At 42.5% G+C, this 14,324-nt stretch overlaps 1 protein-coding gene across 1 annotated transcript in view; it reads right to left on the reverse strand.

Moving 5' to 3' along the window:
- C11H12orf56 (chromosome 11 C12orf56 homolog) overlaps nucleotides 1-14,324 on the reverse strand; it is a 97,027-nt gene that overhangs the window by 15,693 nt on the left and 67,010 nt on the right. Inside the window, exons 4-6 of the mRNA XM_049783017.1 lie at nucleotides 6,865-7,009; nucleotides 1,868-1,974; nucleotides 420-509 (exon numbers count right to left, since the gene is read on the reverse strand). Coding sequence (XP_049638974.1) covers nucleotides 420-509; nucleotides 1,868-1,974; nucleotides 6,865-7,009 — 342 coding nt within the window. The remainder of the gene's footprint in view (nucleotides 1-419; nucleotides 510-1,867; nucleotides 1,975-6,864; nucleotides 7,010-14,324) is intronic.

Below are 14,324 nucleotides of genomic sequence, written 5' to 3' on the forward strand. Positions count from 1 at the left end.
AACCATATGGGATGCCGGGATTCGAACCAATGACCTGTATGAAAGGCAAATGCCTACCTTCATGCTATCTCTCCGGCCTCCTGGATTTTATTTTTTTGATGTTTGGAAGGTCATTAGGTCTTTTCCAAATTCAGTAGATTGTGACAAAAGATAAAATTAAGAAAATTTGTGTGTGACTAAAAAACAGACAAACAGAACTCAGTTTGTATCAATTAATTCATTTTGAGAAGTGAAGATAAAAAATGTAATATATTTATAAAACAACTGAATAAGGAAGTGAGATTTAAGGCTTTGGATGGGATTAACTGCTCACTACACTCTCAAAAGAGTTGTTAATGAGCAGCAACGACAATCCTCCAGTCTTCTAAAGACCTTACTTCTTATTTTTCTCTTTTTTTCCCTTTTTCTTAAAGCCTTACTTCTTAGCTGCCAGTGTATGCAGACGTGACGATTCTGTTTCTGTTTCTCTAAACATCAGCCCTAGAGTCTGTATAATTTCAATGCATGTCCTAAAACAGAAGGAGAACATTTTTAAAAAGCACAAAATGATACGATTTCATTACAAATTCAGAATTTCAGAAGTTCAAGAAGTCTTGACGGGATCTCACTTCAATACCCAGGAAGAAAAAGAACATAGGAAGGAAATTCTGTACATCAAATTACCAATCATGTATGAGAACTCAAAAATATTGGTTGAATAAACTAACAGTTTGAAGTCACAACGAAAATTTATTTTCTTTTTTTTTTTTTTTTTTTTTGGTTTTTGGGCCACACCCGGTAACGCTCAGGGGTTACTCCTGGCTATGTGCTCAGAAGTTGCTCCTGGCTTGGGGGACCATATGGGACACCGGGGGATCGAACCGAGGTCCGTCCAAGGCTAGCGCAGGCAAGGCAGGCACCTTACCTTTAGCGCCACCGCCCGGCCCCGAAAATTTATTTTCATATAGATCTCTATACTTAAAGTTTTATCAAAGGTTTATAATAGAGGCCAGAGCGGTGGCGCAGCACTAGGACGTTTGCCTTGTACGCAGCTGACCTAGGACGAACTGTGGTTTGATCCCCCAGCATCCCATTTGGTCCCTCAAGTCAGGAGTGATTTCTGAGTGTATAGCCAGGAATAACCCCTGAGCGTTACTGGGTGTGGCCCAAAAACAAACAAACAAAAATATATTTATAATAATGTCTCTATTTTGTAATTTTAATATCTTCAAATTAATGGTAATTGGCTCAACACTTCAAAGGTAGGCCAGAGAGATAGCTCAAAGGGCTGGAGCATATTACTTTCATGATGGAGACCCTGATTTAATTCTGAGCACCACATGGTCTCACAAGAAGCACTGGGAGTGATCCCCAAGCAAGGAGCTAGGAATAATCCTCAAGCACTACCAAGTATAGCCAAATAAATAAATAAATAAATAAATAACCCAAATAAATATATTCAAAGGCAAAAATAAAAAGAAATATAGTGAAAGGTGTCAAAACACCATTCCCTCCACATTTTTAGGGACAAACAATCTTACTAGTTTCCTAACCATTTGCTCTTTAAAATTTAGAACCAATCATTGTCTTTTAAAATAAAATCCATTTGAGAGCCAGAAAATTGGGTTTCTCCAACACAAATTTTACAACTCCCAAAGAACCACAGCTGTGGTCCAAAACTAAAACACGCCTGTGTACACACACACACACACACACACACACACACACACACACACACACACACACAAAATCCATGTGCAGCAAGACTTGCATTTTAGTGATTGATGATCATTAATCATCAATACAGTACCTATTTTGTCCAGTACTGTTCACTTATATTCAGCATTCTCTGGGAAAATTTACTTATGATTGTCAGATTAATACTTACACCAGCTCATCAGCCCTTTGGCTTTTATTCTGAAGCATATTCTTATTCTTAGACTCTGGCAAATACTCTTGAAGTTTGTTCACGAGGAAATAGAAAAGGTCACTGGTCTGTGAAAGCACGCAAAAAAAAAAACAAAAAACAAAAAAGGTGCTGGTAATCATGGCATCTGTTGGCTGAATTCTATCCTTATATAATATAAATATAAAAGATGATTTGTTCTCTGGAACAAATCATTTAGTTATTTTTATTTTTTAATTTATTTTCTCCCAGAATTACAACTTCTCATTAATTCTAGCAAAAGTTGTATTGAAAACAGAGCACTGCCCTAGAGAACAGTCTGTGGGGAGTCACTGAAAGGCTCCTTCTGGCCCCACCTGCCAATTCTCATCCAAGAATGACACTACAAGAAGTATCTATATAGAATCAGGTAATCAGGGCCCGGAGAGATAGTACAGCGGCGTTTGCCTTGCAAGCAGCCGATCCAGGACCAAAGGTGTTTGGTTCGAATCCCGGTGTCCCATATGGTTCCCCGTGCCTGCCAGGAGCTATTTCTGAGCAGACAGCCAGGAGTAACCCCTGAGCACCGCTGGGTGTGACCCAAAAACCAAAAAAAAAAAAAAAAAGAATCAGGTAATCAATCACCTTGGAATAAAATGTTAAGTAAAGGCTCCCGTAAGTTCTGCATTTCCAAAGTAATTTGATCTTTGTCAGGAGAAGAGGAAATAATGGCTAGAGAATCTCTTATTTCAAAATGTTTACTAATATAAGGGCTGGAGAGATAGCACAGCAGTAGGGCGCTTGCCTTGCATGCAGCTGATCTGAACAGACGGTGGTTCGAATCTGGCATCCCATATGGTCCCCCGTGCCTGCCAGGAGCAACTTCAGAGTGCAGAGCCAGGAATAACCCCTGAGCGCCGCTGGGTGTGACCCCCCCCCCAAAATGTTTTCTAATATAAAAACAAAGTGACAGTACTTATGTAACCTAGGAAGCAGAATGATATTGATACTTCTGTTAGACAGTGGATACCCAGATTGAGATGTCACACCTGGTGATGCTCACAGGGTATTCCGAGCTCTCACTCAGGAATTACTCTTAATGGACTCTGGGGACAATATGGTATTCTGGGGATCAAACCCAAGTGAGGCACATGCAAGACAAGTGCCTTTCTCACTGTGCTAGTGCTCTGGCGTCCAGATGGTCATTTGTGTGTGTGTGTGTGTGTGTGTGTGTGAGTGAGAGAGAGAGAGTGTGAGAGAGAGAGAGAGAGAGAGAGAGAGAGAGAGAGGAGAGAGAGAGAGAGAGAGAGAGAGAGAGAGAGAGAGAGAGAGAGAGAGAGAGAGAGAGATTTGGTCACACCCGGCAGTGCTCAAGGGTTATTCCTGGCTCCAGGCTCAGAAATTGCTCCTGGCAGGCACGGGGGACCATATGGGACGCCGGGATTCGAACCGATGACCTCCTGCACGAAAGGCAAATGCCTTACCTCCATGCTATCTCTCCAGCCCCCAGATGGTCATTTTTACCAATATAAACTCTTAAGAGTGGAGAACCTTGGACTAGAGCAATAGAACAGATGGTAAGTCACCTTCCTTTTAAGGCGCTCCTTTGGCCATGAACCTAGTTTGATTTCTGGAGCCATATCTAGTCCTCTGAGCACTGGCAGGCATGATCTCTGAGCAAGAAACCCGACTACTGCACATGGCCCAAAAACAAAATAAAAAAACTATAGAAAAAAATGGGAGTGGGGCTGGAGTGGTGGCGCAGGCAGTAGTGTGTTTGCCTCGCACATACTAACCCAGGACGGACTGTGGTTTGATCCCCCGACATCCCATATGGTCCCCCAAGCCAGGGGTAAATTTTTAGCACATAGCCAGGAGTACCACTGGGTGTGGCCCCAAAACAAACAAACAAAAATAAAGCCTGGAGAACCTGTTTGGGGTTTGTCTTTTCTTTCTTTTTATTTTTCCTTCGCTCATACACACTGGTGCTTGGGGCATCAAGCAGTGCTGAGGCTCAAACCTTGGTCTTCCACATCAAAGTCTGTGCTCCAGTCCTTTGAGGCATCCTGCCAACCTGTGAAGCATTTTGATTATATCCCTAGCCAGGCACACATGTTATGAGATAACCTGGGCATGCAAAAACAAAAAAAAACAAAAAAAAACAAAAAAAAACAAAAACAAAAAAAAACCAAAAAAACCATTGGCCCATGAAAGCAGGCAAGTTAGTACTAATGAGAAATATAATGCAATTGCTTCTCTTCTAGAGTCCTCAATTGCTCTTTTTTTCCCCCAGGGCTTTTTGTAATAAAAAAAAAAAAAAGGGATTCACATTATCCCAAAGTAGAAAGTTCCATTTAGTTTAATTTGATAAATTGGCTTTTTTGGATCTAAAATTGCTTTTTAGCGTTTCTATGAACAACGGTCCTCCCAGACCACAAAAATAATCTTCCAAGGGACAGGAATATAGTACAGAGATTAGAGCCCTTGCATGGCAGCCTTCCCCGGGCTCAAACCCCAGCATTGAAAACAGTCTCCTGAGCACCACCAGCATTGATCCCTGAGCACAGAACCAGGAATAGTCAAATGTGTCCAAAAGAATTAATTAAGGGCCAGAGAGATAGCATGGAGGTAGGGTGTTTGCTTTGCATGCAGAAGGACGGTGATTCAAATCTCAGCATCTCATATGGTCCCCTGAGCCTACCAGGGGCGATTTCTGAGCGTAAAGCCAGGAGTAACCCCTGAGTGCTGCCGGGAGTGACCCAAAAACAAAAAAAAAAATTTTAATTAAAAAACCACACAGAAAATTACAGATTTTGGCAAGAACAAAGAAAATGGACCAAAAGATTCAATTGCATTGGGCAATTACTTTTTGGTGCTTCCTTAAAAAGTTGAAAAGAGACCTACCAGTACTGAAGAGATAGCACAGAGGTAGGGCATTTGCCTTGCATGCAGCCTACTCAGGACAGACCTGGGTTCACTTTCTGGCATCCCATACGTTCCCCTGAGCCTGCTAGGAGCGATTTCTAAAGGCAGATCCAGATCCAGGAGTAAGCCCTGAGTGCTGCTGGGTGTGGCGCAGAGAGAGAGAGAGAGAGAGAGAGAGAGAGAGAGAGTTCCTATATGACTCTAAGTACATACTCAGAAGAACTGAAATCAGGATGTCCACAGATGTCTGTACACCCATGTTCAGGGAACATTATTTATAACAGTCAAACTATGGAAGCATCTCAAGTGTTCATTAACTGATGGATGGGTGAGCAAATATACATGAGACATAGACACAATGCAAATTATTCAGCCTTCAAAATAAGGAAATTTAGACCTGTGTTATACTTGCCTGATTATTTTATTTTAAGTTTATATGGAAGAAGTCAGAGGGAGTGGTTGGAAAGAAAGTACAGCTGGTGGTATGATGCTTGCCTTGCAAGTGGATGACCGGGGTTAGATCACTGGCACCCCATATAGTCCCCCCAGCACTGCTGGGAGTGATCCCTGAGTTCAGAGCCAGGAGGAAGTCCTGAACACCACAAGATATAATTTTTAAAAAAAGATTTTAACTGGAGTAAAGATACTCTATCATGCTAATTTCTATGGTAAAAATTGTAATCGTTCTTACATTTCTAAAACCTGTTACTTGTGGGCTGAAGCAATAGCACGGTGGTAGGGCACTTGCCTTGCACACAGCCTACTGGGGATAGACCTGGGTTCGATTCCCAGCATCCCATGGTTTGCTGAGCCTCCCAAGAGCGACTTCTGAGTGCAGAGCCACCTCAGAGTAACCCCTGAGCAACGCCAGATGTGGCCCCAAAACCAAAATAAATAAATAAATAAATAAATAAATAAATAAAACCTGTTACTTGTGCCTGATAGAAAATAAGTATGCAAAAATATGCATTGTTTAACTGTAAATGAATGAGCACTGTAAGAGATGCCTATATAGTACAACACAGTAGCCACTGTCATATGTAGCTACTAACATTGAAATCAATAAAGACTGATGCTTGCACTCTTCAATTCTGGGAAATTCTTTTTTGTTGTTGTTGTTGTTTTTGGACCACACCCGTTTGACGCTCAGGTGTTACTCCTGGCTATGTGCTCAGAAATCACTCCTGGCTTGGGAGGACCATATGGGACGCCAGGGGATCGAACCGCGGTCCATCCTACGCTAGCGCTTGCAAGGCAGACACCTTACCTCTAGCACCACCTTCTCGGTCCCGGAAATTCTTAACTATGATTTTTTTGTTTTTGTTTTTGTTTTTTGTTTTTGGGTCACACCCAGCAGCGCTCAGAGGTTACAGCTGGCTCTATGCTCAGAAATCACTACTGGCAGGCACGGGGGACCATATGAGATGCCGGGATTCAAACTACTGTCCTTCTCTGTGCAAGGCAAACGCCCTACCTCCATGCTACTCTCCAGCCCCAACTATGATTTCTTTAACTAGAGGTTCATCAAATTTGATTTCCTGTTCTGCAGGCATTCTGATGAATCTTATATTCATCTTCTGTTGTTTTGCTCAGACCCTTGTGTGTGTGTGTGTGTGTGTGTGTGTATTTTATATCATCTACCTTTCTCATATCTACTCTCATATTTTCTTGTGTCTTGCTCTCTACCAGTGCCATTGTTTCTTTATGTTCATTAAACATCCTTAACATGGAGTCACAACTGATGCATACTGCATTGTTTATTCAAAATTTTAAAAGACAATATTGGAATACAAGGCAATATTCATTTATATTTAACTTTATACTTGAAATGATGCATTTCATAAATAAATACATCTTTTCTTTTTTTTTTTTTGGTTTTTGGGTCAAACTCAGCTGTGCTCAGGGGTTACTCCTGGCTCTACACTCAGAAATCACTCTTGGCAGGCTCGGGGGATCATATGGGATGCTGGAATTCGAAGCACCGTCCTTCTGCATGCAAGGCAAATGCCTTACCTCCATGCTATCTCTCTGGCCCCAAATAAATACATCTTATTGGCTAAAAATAAAATACCTACTTTCCAGAAAAGCCTTTTCAGAATGAAGTTTTTCTGAGCTGCAACGTTAAGTTCTGTAATTAAATCAAGTATCTTCCTCAATGTATTGTCCTTAAGAAAAAGCTCAGATTTAAGTTGACTGAAGTGTTTAATTTTCTCCTCAGATCTATGGAAACACAAGAAAAATTTTCATGGAGTAAATTAGAAGGAAGAACAATGATCATTGGCAATTCTGTAACACTTAGCTACTGATAGATTTTTTTAAGATAGTTTTGAACTTCTAGCATTATTATTCTCCAATTATGGAACCTCAGTTGTTTCACCCAAATCGAATCTTGCCATTATTCCAATATACTTATGCTCACATCTCCTTACTCATGTTACCTACAGCAAGTCAATTTTTTTTATCTTTTCAGTGACACCCAGCAGCGCTCAGGGGTTACTCCTGGCTCTATGCTGAGAAATCGCTCCTGGCAGGCTCAGGGGACCATATGGGATGCCGGGATTCGAACCACTGTCCTTCTACATGCAAGGCAAATGTCCTACCTCCATGCTATCTCTCCGGCCTCAGTAAGTCAATTTTATCCTTGCAAATGTCTGACCTTTTAACAGTGTCTTCCCATTTACCATAACACATGCCCATAGCTCTGTTACTCACTTGGTTAATAATTTCTTTAAATCTTTGGGGTTGGAGAGATAGTAAGTAGGGCACTAGCCTTGCACACAACTAAGGAGAGTTCAACTCTGGCCTCCCATATGGCCTAATGAGCACGACCAGGAGTCATTTCTGAGTGCAGAGAAAGAAGCAACCCCTGAACATTCCTGGGAGTGGCTCCAAAACTAATGATAATGAGTATAATTGTTATTGTTTTTGTTTTTGGGTCACACCCAGCAGCACTCAGGGGTTACCCCTGGCTCTATGCTCAGAAATCGCTCCTGGCAGGCTCGGGGGACCATATGAAATGTCGGAACATGAACCGCTGTCCTTCTGCATGCAAGGCAAATGCCTTACCTCCATGCTATCTCTCTGGCCCCGAGTATACTTATTATTTAAATCAACTAACTTTATTTTATTTTATTTTTGTTTGTTTGTTTATTTGGTTTGGAGGCCAATTCTGGCTGTGCTCACCTTATCTCCTGGCTCTGGGATCATTCCTATAGTGCTCAGTTCAATCAAATAGCACAGTGGTAGGGCGTTTGCCTTGCATGCTGCTGACCCAGGAGAGACCCAGTTAGATTCCCGGCATCCCATATGGTCCCCTGAACCTGCCAGAAGTGACTTCTGAGTGTAGAGCCAGAAGTAACCCTACATGTCACAGGATGTGAGCCAAAAACAAACAAACAAACAAACAAAAAGTATGCACATCAAAGAAAGCTTTGTGGGGGCTACAGATAGGTGTACTTGTCTTGCATATGCCTACCATGGGTTCAATCCAATCCACAGCATTCCATATGATCCCCTGCCAGGAGTAATTCGAGTGCAGAGCCAGGAGTAACATCTCCAGGTCTCTCTCTCTCTCTCTCTCTCTCTCTCTCTCTCTCTCTCTCTCTCTCTCTCTCTCTCTCTCTCTCTCACACACACACACACACACACACACACAAGTTTTGAAAAGCATGTGCTCAACCCATTAAACTATCAACCTTACAAACAAAACTAACTTCTTTGGGATTGAGGAGAACCACACCTGAAAGTGCTCAGGGACTAGTCCTGGTTGTGTGGAAAGCAACCCACATACTAAGCAAAGCCTGGGTAGCACCTACTCTAACAAAAACGCAGAGGGGTCTGTGAGAAAGTTGCTAGCCCTGGTACCACACAGAGTGATTCCTCTTCATGAGATCAGACTGTCTGAAGAAAAAAAAAATCACATTTCAATCATGGAATTTAACAATTTCATGTCACATCAGGGCACATGAAGTCTCTCCTACAGTTAACCCAGGTGTCTTTTATAAGTCAGGAAAAGCTGGCCAAGCCACAGTAGCCAAATTCTTTCCCAAAGTCCACCAACGAATGAAATGGGAGCCTCTCCCAGGGCACCTTTCCACTCTACACAGAGCTCACTCATCTTGTTCCAACCCCTTGGAGTTTCCCGAGTACTTTTCTTGGCCTTGCCACTCATTTTCAGCAAGTTGAGAAAACTTGTTGAAATATTCTTTCCATCTCCCACTGTGCTCAGTAATAGCTACTTGTTCTTCACTGATTCTGGCAAGTGCTCATTTTCAAGGACTAGCTCTTTCCATTTCACTAAAAGGCCTGAGGAGGGAATTGCCATGAAAATGACAGGCTGTGAGAGAGCAAAGGAGATATGCACACAGTGATTCAGAGGAACCAGGTACTACTGAACACAGAAAAAAGAGATCTTAAGGAGTTTGATGCTCAGGTGACGCTCAGGGGTTACTCCTGGCTATGTGCTCAGAAATCGCCCCTGGCTTGGGAGACCATATGGGATGCCTGAGGATAGAACCGCAGTCAATCCAAGGTTAGCGCGTGCAAGGCAAACACCCTACTGCCTGCACCACCGCTCTGGCCCCACCTTAAGATCTCTTTACTTCAGTTAGAGATTCTAAGTTATTTCTACCTCCTATACCATAAGCCTGGCTATTTTCCATATAGTCCAACACTACAAGGGAAATTGGGTTCTTGCTCAATTATCTCCCCTTTTATTTAAAATAATAATAATCATAATCATAATAATGCAAAAGCTGTGGAGCTAGAGGTAAGGCTTCTGTCTACCTTGTGCTCGCTAACCTAGGACAGACCTCTCCTGGTTCAGGGGACCATATGGGATGCTGGGGGGATCTTGGGAACCAAGATTTGTCCTGAATTGGCCTTGTGCAAGGCAAACTCCTACCACTGTGCTATCACTCTGGTCCCTATTACTGTACTATTAAAATGATTTCATTACCACTTACCTGTAAACAAAACAATATAAAATAGATTATCTTGTGCTTACCAAGGGGGTAGGTTTGGGAATGAGTGGGAATTGGAGGACAATGGCAGAGAGAATTTTACATTGGTGGTAGTATTGCTCTTGGAACAAATGTAAAACTATGTAATATGTGGTCTTCAAGTAAGTAATTAAATAAAATAGAATTTAGTCTAATAGGGGCCAGAGAGATAGTTCAATGGGCTAGAGGGCATGCAGGAGGCTCAGGTTCAATCCCTTCTATCAAACATGGTCCCCTGAGCATCACCAGAAGCAGCATTCTGAACAAACTGTGAATATACCCTAAGCACTGCTAAGTGTTATCCAGGTTAAAAAAAAATAAAGGAAGGGGGCTGGGGCCGGGTAGGTGGCGCTGGAGGTAAGGTGTCTGCCTTGCAAGCGCTAGCCAAGGAAGGACCGCGGTTCGATCCCCCGGCGTCCCATATGGTCCCCCAAGCCAGGGGCGATTTCTGAGCACATAGCCAGGAGTAACCCCTGAGCGTCAAACGGGTGTGGCCCAAAAATCAAAAAAAAAAAAAAAAAAAAAAAGGAAGGGGGCTGAAGATATAGCATAGCGGTAGGGTGTTTGCCTCCCATGCAGTCAACCTTGGAGGGATCAGGTTTAATTCCTGGCATCCCATATCACCCCCAGCCTACAAGGGGTGATTTCTGAGTGCAGAGCCAGGAGTAATCCCTGAGCACTGCTGGGTGTAGCCCCAAAGCCAATCAGTCAATAAAGTTTTAAAAAAGTAAAATAGGGGCCAGAGAGATAGCACAGTGGCAAGGCATTTGCCTTGCATGCAGCCGACCCAGGATGGACCCGATTTGATTTCCGGCATCCCATTTGGTCCCCTAGCTTGCCAGGAACGACTTCTGAGCACAGAGCCAGGAGTAACCCCTGAGCACTGCCGGGTGTGGCCCAAAAACCAAAAAAAAAATAAATAAATAAAATAAAATAAAATAAAATAAAGAAGATAGTAATAAAAGATAGTAATCAATCACAGCAGCATATAAATCTAATATTGATAGAAGCAGATTCATTAGGAAGAAGAGGGTCTGAGATAAACCATTATGCAGCTAGGTAACTACAACAGGCAGGTTCCTAGGTGTTTTGTGCCTCAGTTTCTTCATCTGTAAAATGGGGGCAACTATAGCACTTCTCTAATTGTTTTTTGTTTGTTTGTGCATTATGGGTTTTGTTTTTAACTTTGAGTTAAAACATGCTCAGGAATCACACATGAATCACACAGTGAGTGCTTAGGAACCTTATGTGGTGCTGGGGACTGAACCCAGGTAGGCCATGTGCAAGGAGAATTTACTATCATTACTATCATTACTATTACTATCATTCTGGCTCCTGAAAATTTGAAAATTCTCACTTAGAATCCCAAGGCTATGACTCAGAATGAAGATGCCACTCTTGGGGCCAGAGTGGTGGCACTAGCAGTAGGGCATTTGCCTAGCATGCGTTGACCTAGGATGGACCTCAATTCAATCCTCTGGAATTCCCCTGAGTCAGGAGTGATTTCTGAATACAAAGCCAGGAGTAACCCTGAGTGTCACCAGGGGTTTTTGTGGCACAAAAACCAATTAAAAAGAAAAAGAGTCCCACTCTTGCTTGTAAGAGGCTTCTCTTTTGACCTCCAGCACTGTAGACTTCTACCCTCAGTAGCACTTGACAGCACTGGTGGCCTGCCAAGCACTTCCTGTGTGAGCACCACTCTGTGTGGCTCCCAGAGCAATAAAAAAAAATTAAACTTGGCTTTTCATTTGTATTTGTTTTGGGGCCACACCTGGTGCTACTCCGGGGTTACTCTTTACTTTGTGCTCAGGAGTCATTCCTATTGCTGGGGATCAAACCAGTTGGCCACAAGTGAGGCAAATGTTCTACCTGCTCTGCTATCATGCAGACCCCAATTCTTAGCTTTTTTACAAGACCCCCCAATCTTGTCATTCTTGGTGACATTGACAATGTTGGGCTAAAGCAGTGGTTCTCAAATAGTGGGGTGCATCCCCCCCAGGGAAACACAAGGCTCTGTAAAGGGGGGCACGTTTGATCTCAGCAAACACTGTCATAAAAAGCTAAGCCCTGTGTTTATGTCTCTGTATGTCTCTGGAGCTGAGAGTTGCTGTGTCCTGCTTCAAACCCCGCTTGGAAAGTTTATGCATTGCAAAACGTGCTCATTGTAGCCATTCATCCAGACATCAACTCTGATTAAAAAATCAGCTCAGGGCCCGGAGAGATAGCACAGCGGTGTTTGCCTTGCACGCAGCAGCCGATCCAGGACCAAAGGTGGTTGGTTCAAACCCCGGTGTCCCATATGGTCCCCCGTGCCTGCCAGGAGCTATTTCTGAGCAGACAGCCAGGAGAAAGCCCTGAGCACCGCCGGGTGTGGCCCAAAAACAAAAACAAAAACAAAAAATCAGCTCAAATTATTTGATATATTTTTGTTTTGCAGGTAAAGTTTTTTTTAATAAAGATACTATTTACAGTTGCAGGGGGGGGTGCAAAAATGTTTTCTTCTTCCAAGGGGGGCATGACAGAAAATAATCGAGAAGCATTGGACTAAAGAGTAATACAGAGGTTAAGACACCAGTTTTGCACTGAGTCAACCCTGATTTGATCCCAGTTCAATCCCCAGGACCACATACGATCCCCTAAGCACTGCCAGGAGTGACCCCTAAATGCAGAGCCACGAGTAAACCCTGAATACCACTAGGTGTGGCCTCCAAACCAAAACAAACAAAAAAACTGACAGTGTCATCAGTTCAACAAGTGTTTTTTTTTTTAATAAACTTTATTGGGGCAGGAGATATAGCATGGAGGTAAGGCGTTTACCTTGCATGCAGAAGATCTGTAGTTCTAATTCCAGTATCCCATATGCTCCCCGAGCCTGCCTAGAGCGATTTGTGAACATATGCTAGGAGTAACCCCTGAGCACTGCTGGGTGTGACCCCCCAAAAAAAAACTTTATTTATTTATTGATTGGTTGATTGGTTATTGGGCCATATCCAGCATTGCTCAGGGTTCACTCCTGGCTCTGCTCTCAGAAATCACCTTTGGCAGGCTGGGGGACCATATGGGATGCCGGGAATCAAACCCCTTCTGGGTCAGCTGCATACAAGGCAAACATCCTACCACTGAGACATCTTTCTGGCCCCTCAACAAGTGTTTTCAATGTGCAAAATACTATAAGGAAGAAAAAAAACCCCACATTTTAAGAAAAAATTATCTTTGCCTTCTGGAGGCTAACAACCTACTGGGAGAGAATTATTTCCAAAGAAATTACTTTACTATAAATCCAACTTACATTATAACACAACAGAAATACAAAGTCTGGGATAAATCCAAACTCCTTAGTTCCACATGTAAGGACCTTTATGATCTGACACCAACCCACATATTTTCCCATTCATGCATTCACTCATCCACCCATTCATTCTATAAACGCTTGCTCATACCAACTTTCTTTAAGGAGAATACTGTAGGTGAGAGTAGTATACAATCACAATGACCATCATAACACTGATGGGTATGTACAATGGGATGCGTAATCAAGGAAGGTTATGGGGAGTCTCAACTTAGTTTTGAGGGGTCAAGAAGTGATTCTAGGGGCTGGAGCAATAGCATAGTGGTAAGGCATTTGTCTTACAAGCGACCAATACAGGATGGACCCAGTTCGAATCCCGTCATCCCATATGATCCCTGGAGCCTGCCGGGAGTGACTTCTGAGCACAGAGCCAGAAGTAATCCCTGAGCACTACCAGGTGTGACCCAAAAACAAAAAAAGTAAAAACAAACAAACAAACAAATGAAAAAAGGAAGTGATTTTATCTGAAAACAACCCAGGTGCCCGATAACAGATGAGTGGCTAAATAGAGGTCCCACCCCCTGGCCAGGGCGATTTCTGAGCACATAGCCAGGAATAATCCCTGAATGTCACTGGATATGGCCCAAAATAAATAAATAAATAAATAAATAAATAAATAAATAAAAGCTATTGTGGTACATCTACACAATGGAATACTCTGCAGATGTTAGAAAAAATTAAGCCATATAATTTGCCTATATATGAATGGACATGGAGACTATATATCGAGTGAAATGAGACAGAGGGAGACAGATATAGAATAATAGTCTTACTCATTTTCAGGATATAAGTAAATAAAAGACAGTATGGTAATAATACCCAGAGATAATAGAGATGGGGCCAGAAGCACTGGGCCATGATATGAAGCTTAGCACAAAGAGTGGTGAGCACAGTTAGAGAAAGAACTACACTAACATCTACCATAGCAATGATAGTAAGAGAGAACTAGAATGCCTGTCTCAAAGACAGGCAGGGTATGGGGGTGGTGGGAGAGGAGGAACATTGGCCTCAGGAAGGTTGCACTGGTGAAGGGGGGGGTGTACATTTTATGACTGAAACCCAACTATTAACATATCTACAAACATGGTGCTTAAATAAATAAAAAGAAATTTTAAAGAAGTGATTCTAACAGACAGGACAGTATGGTAAAAAGAAATCTTGATGCGTTGAAGTCTTCCATGAAGGA

This window comes from Suncus etruscus, chromosome 11, assembly GCF_024139225.1.
Source record: "Suncus etruscus isolate mSunEtr1 chromosome 11, mSunEtr1.pri.cur, whole genome shotgun sequence".
Classification (NCBI taxonomy): Eukaryota; Metazoa; Chordata; class Mammalia; order Eulipotyphla; family Soricidae; genus Suncus; species Suncus etruscus.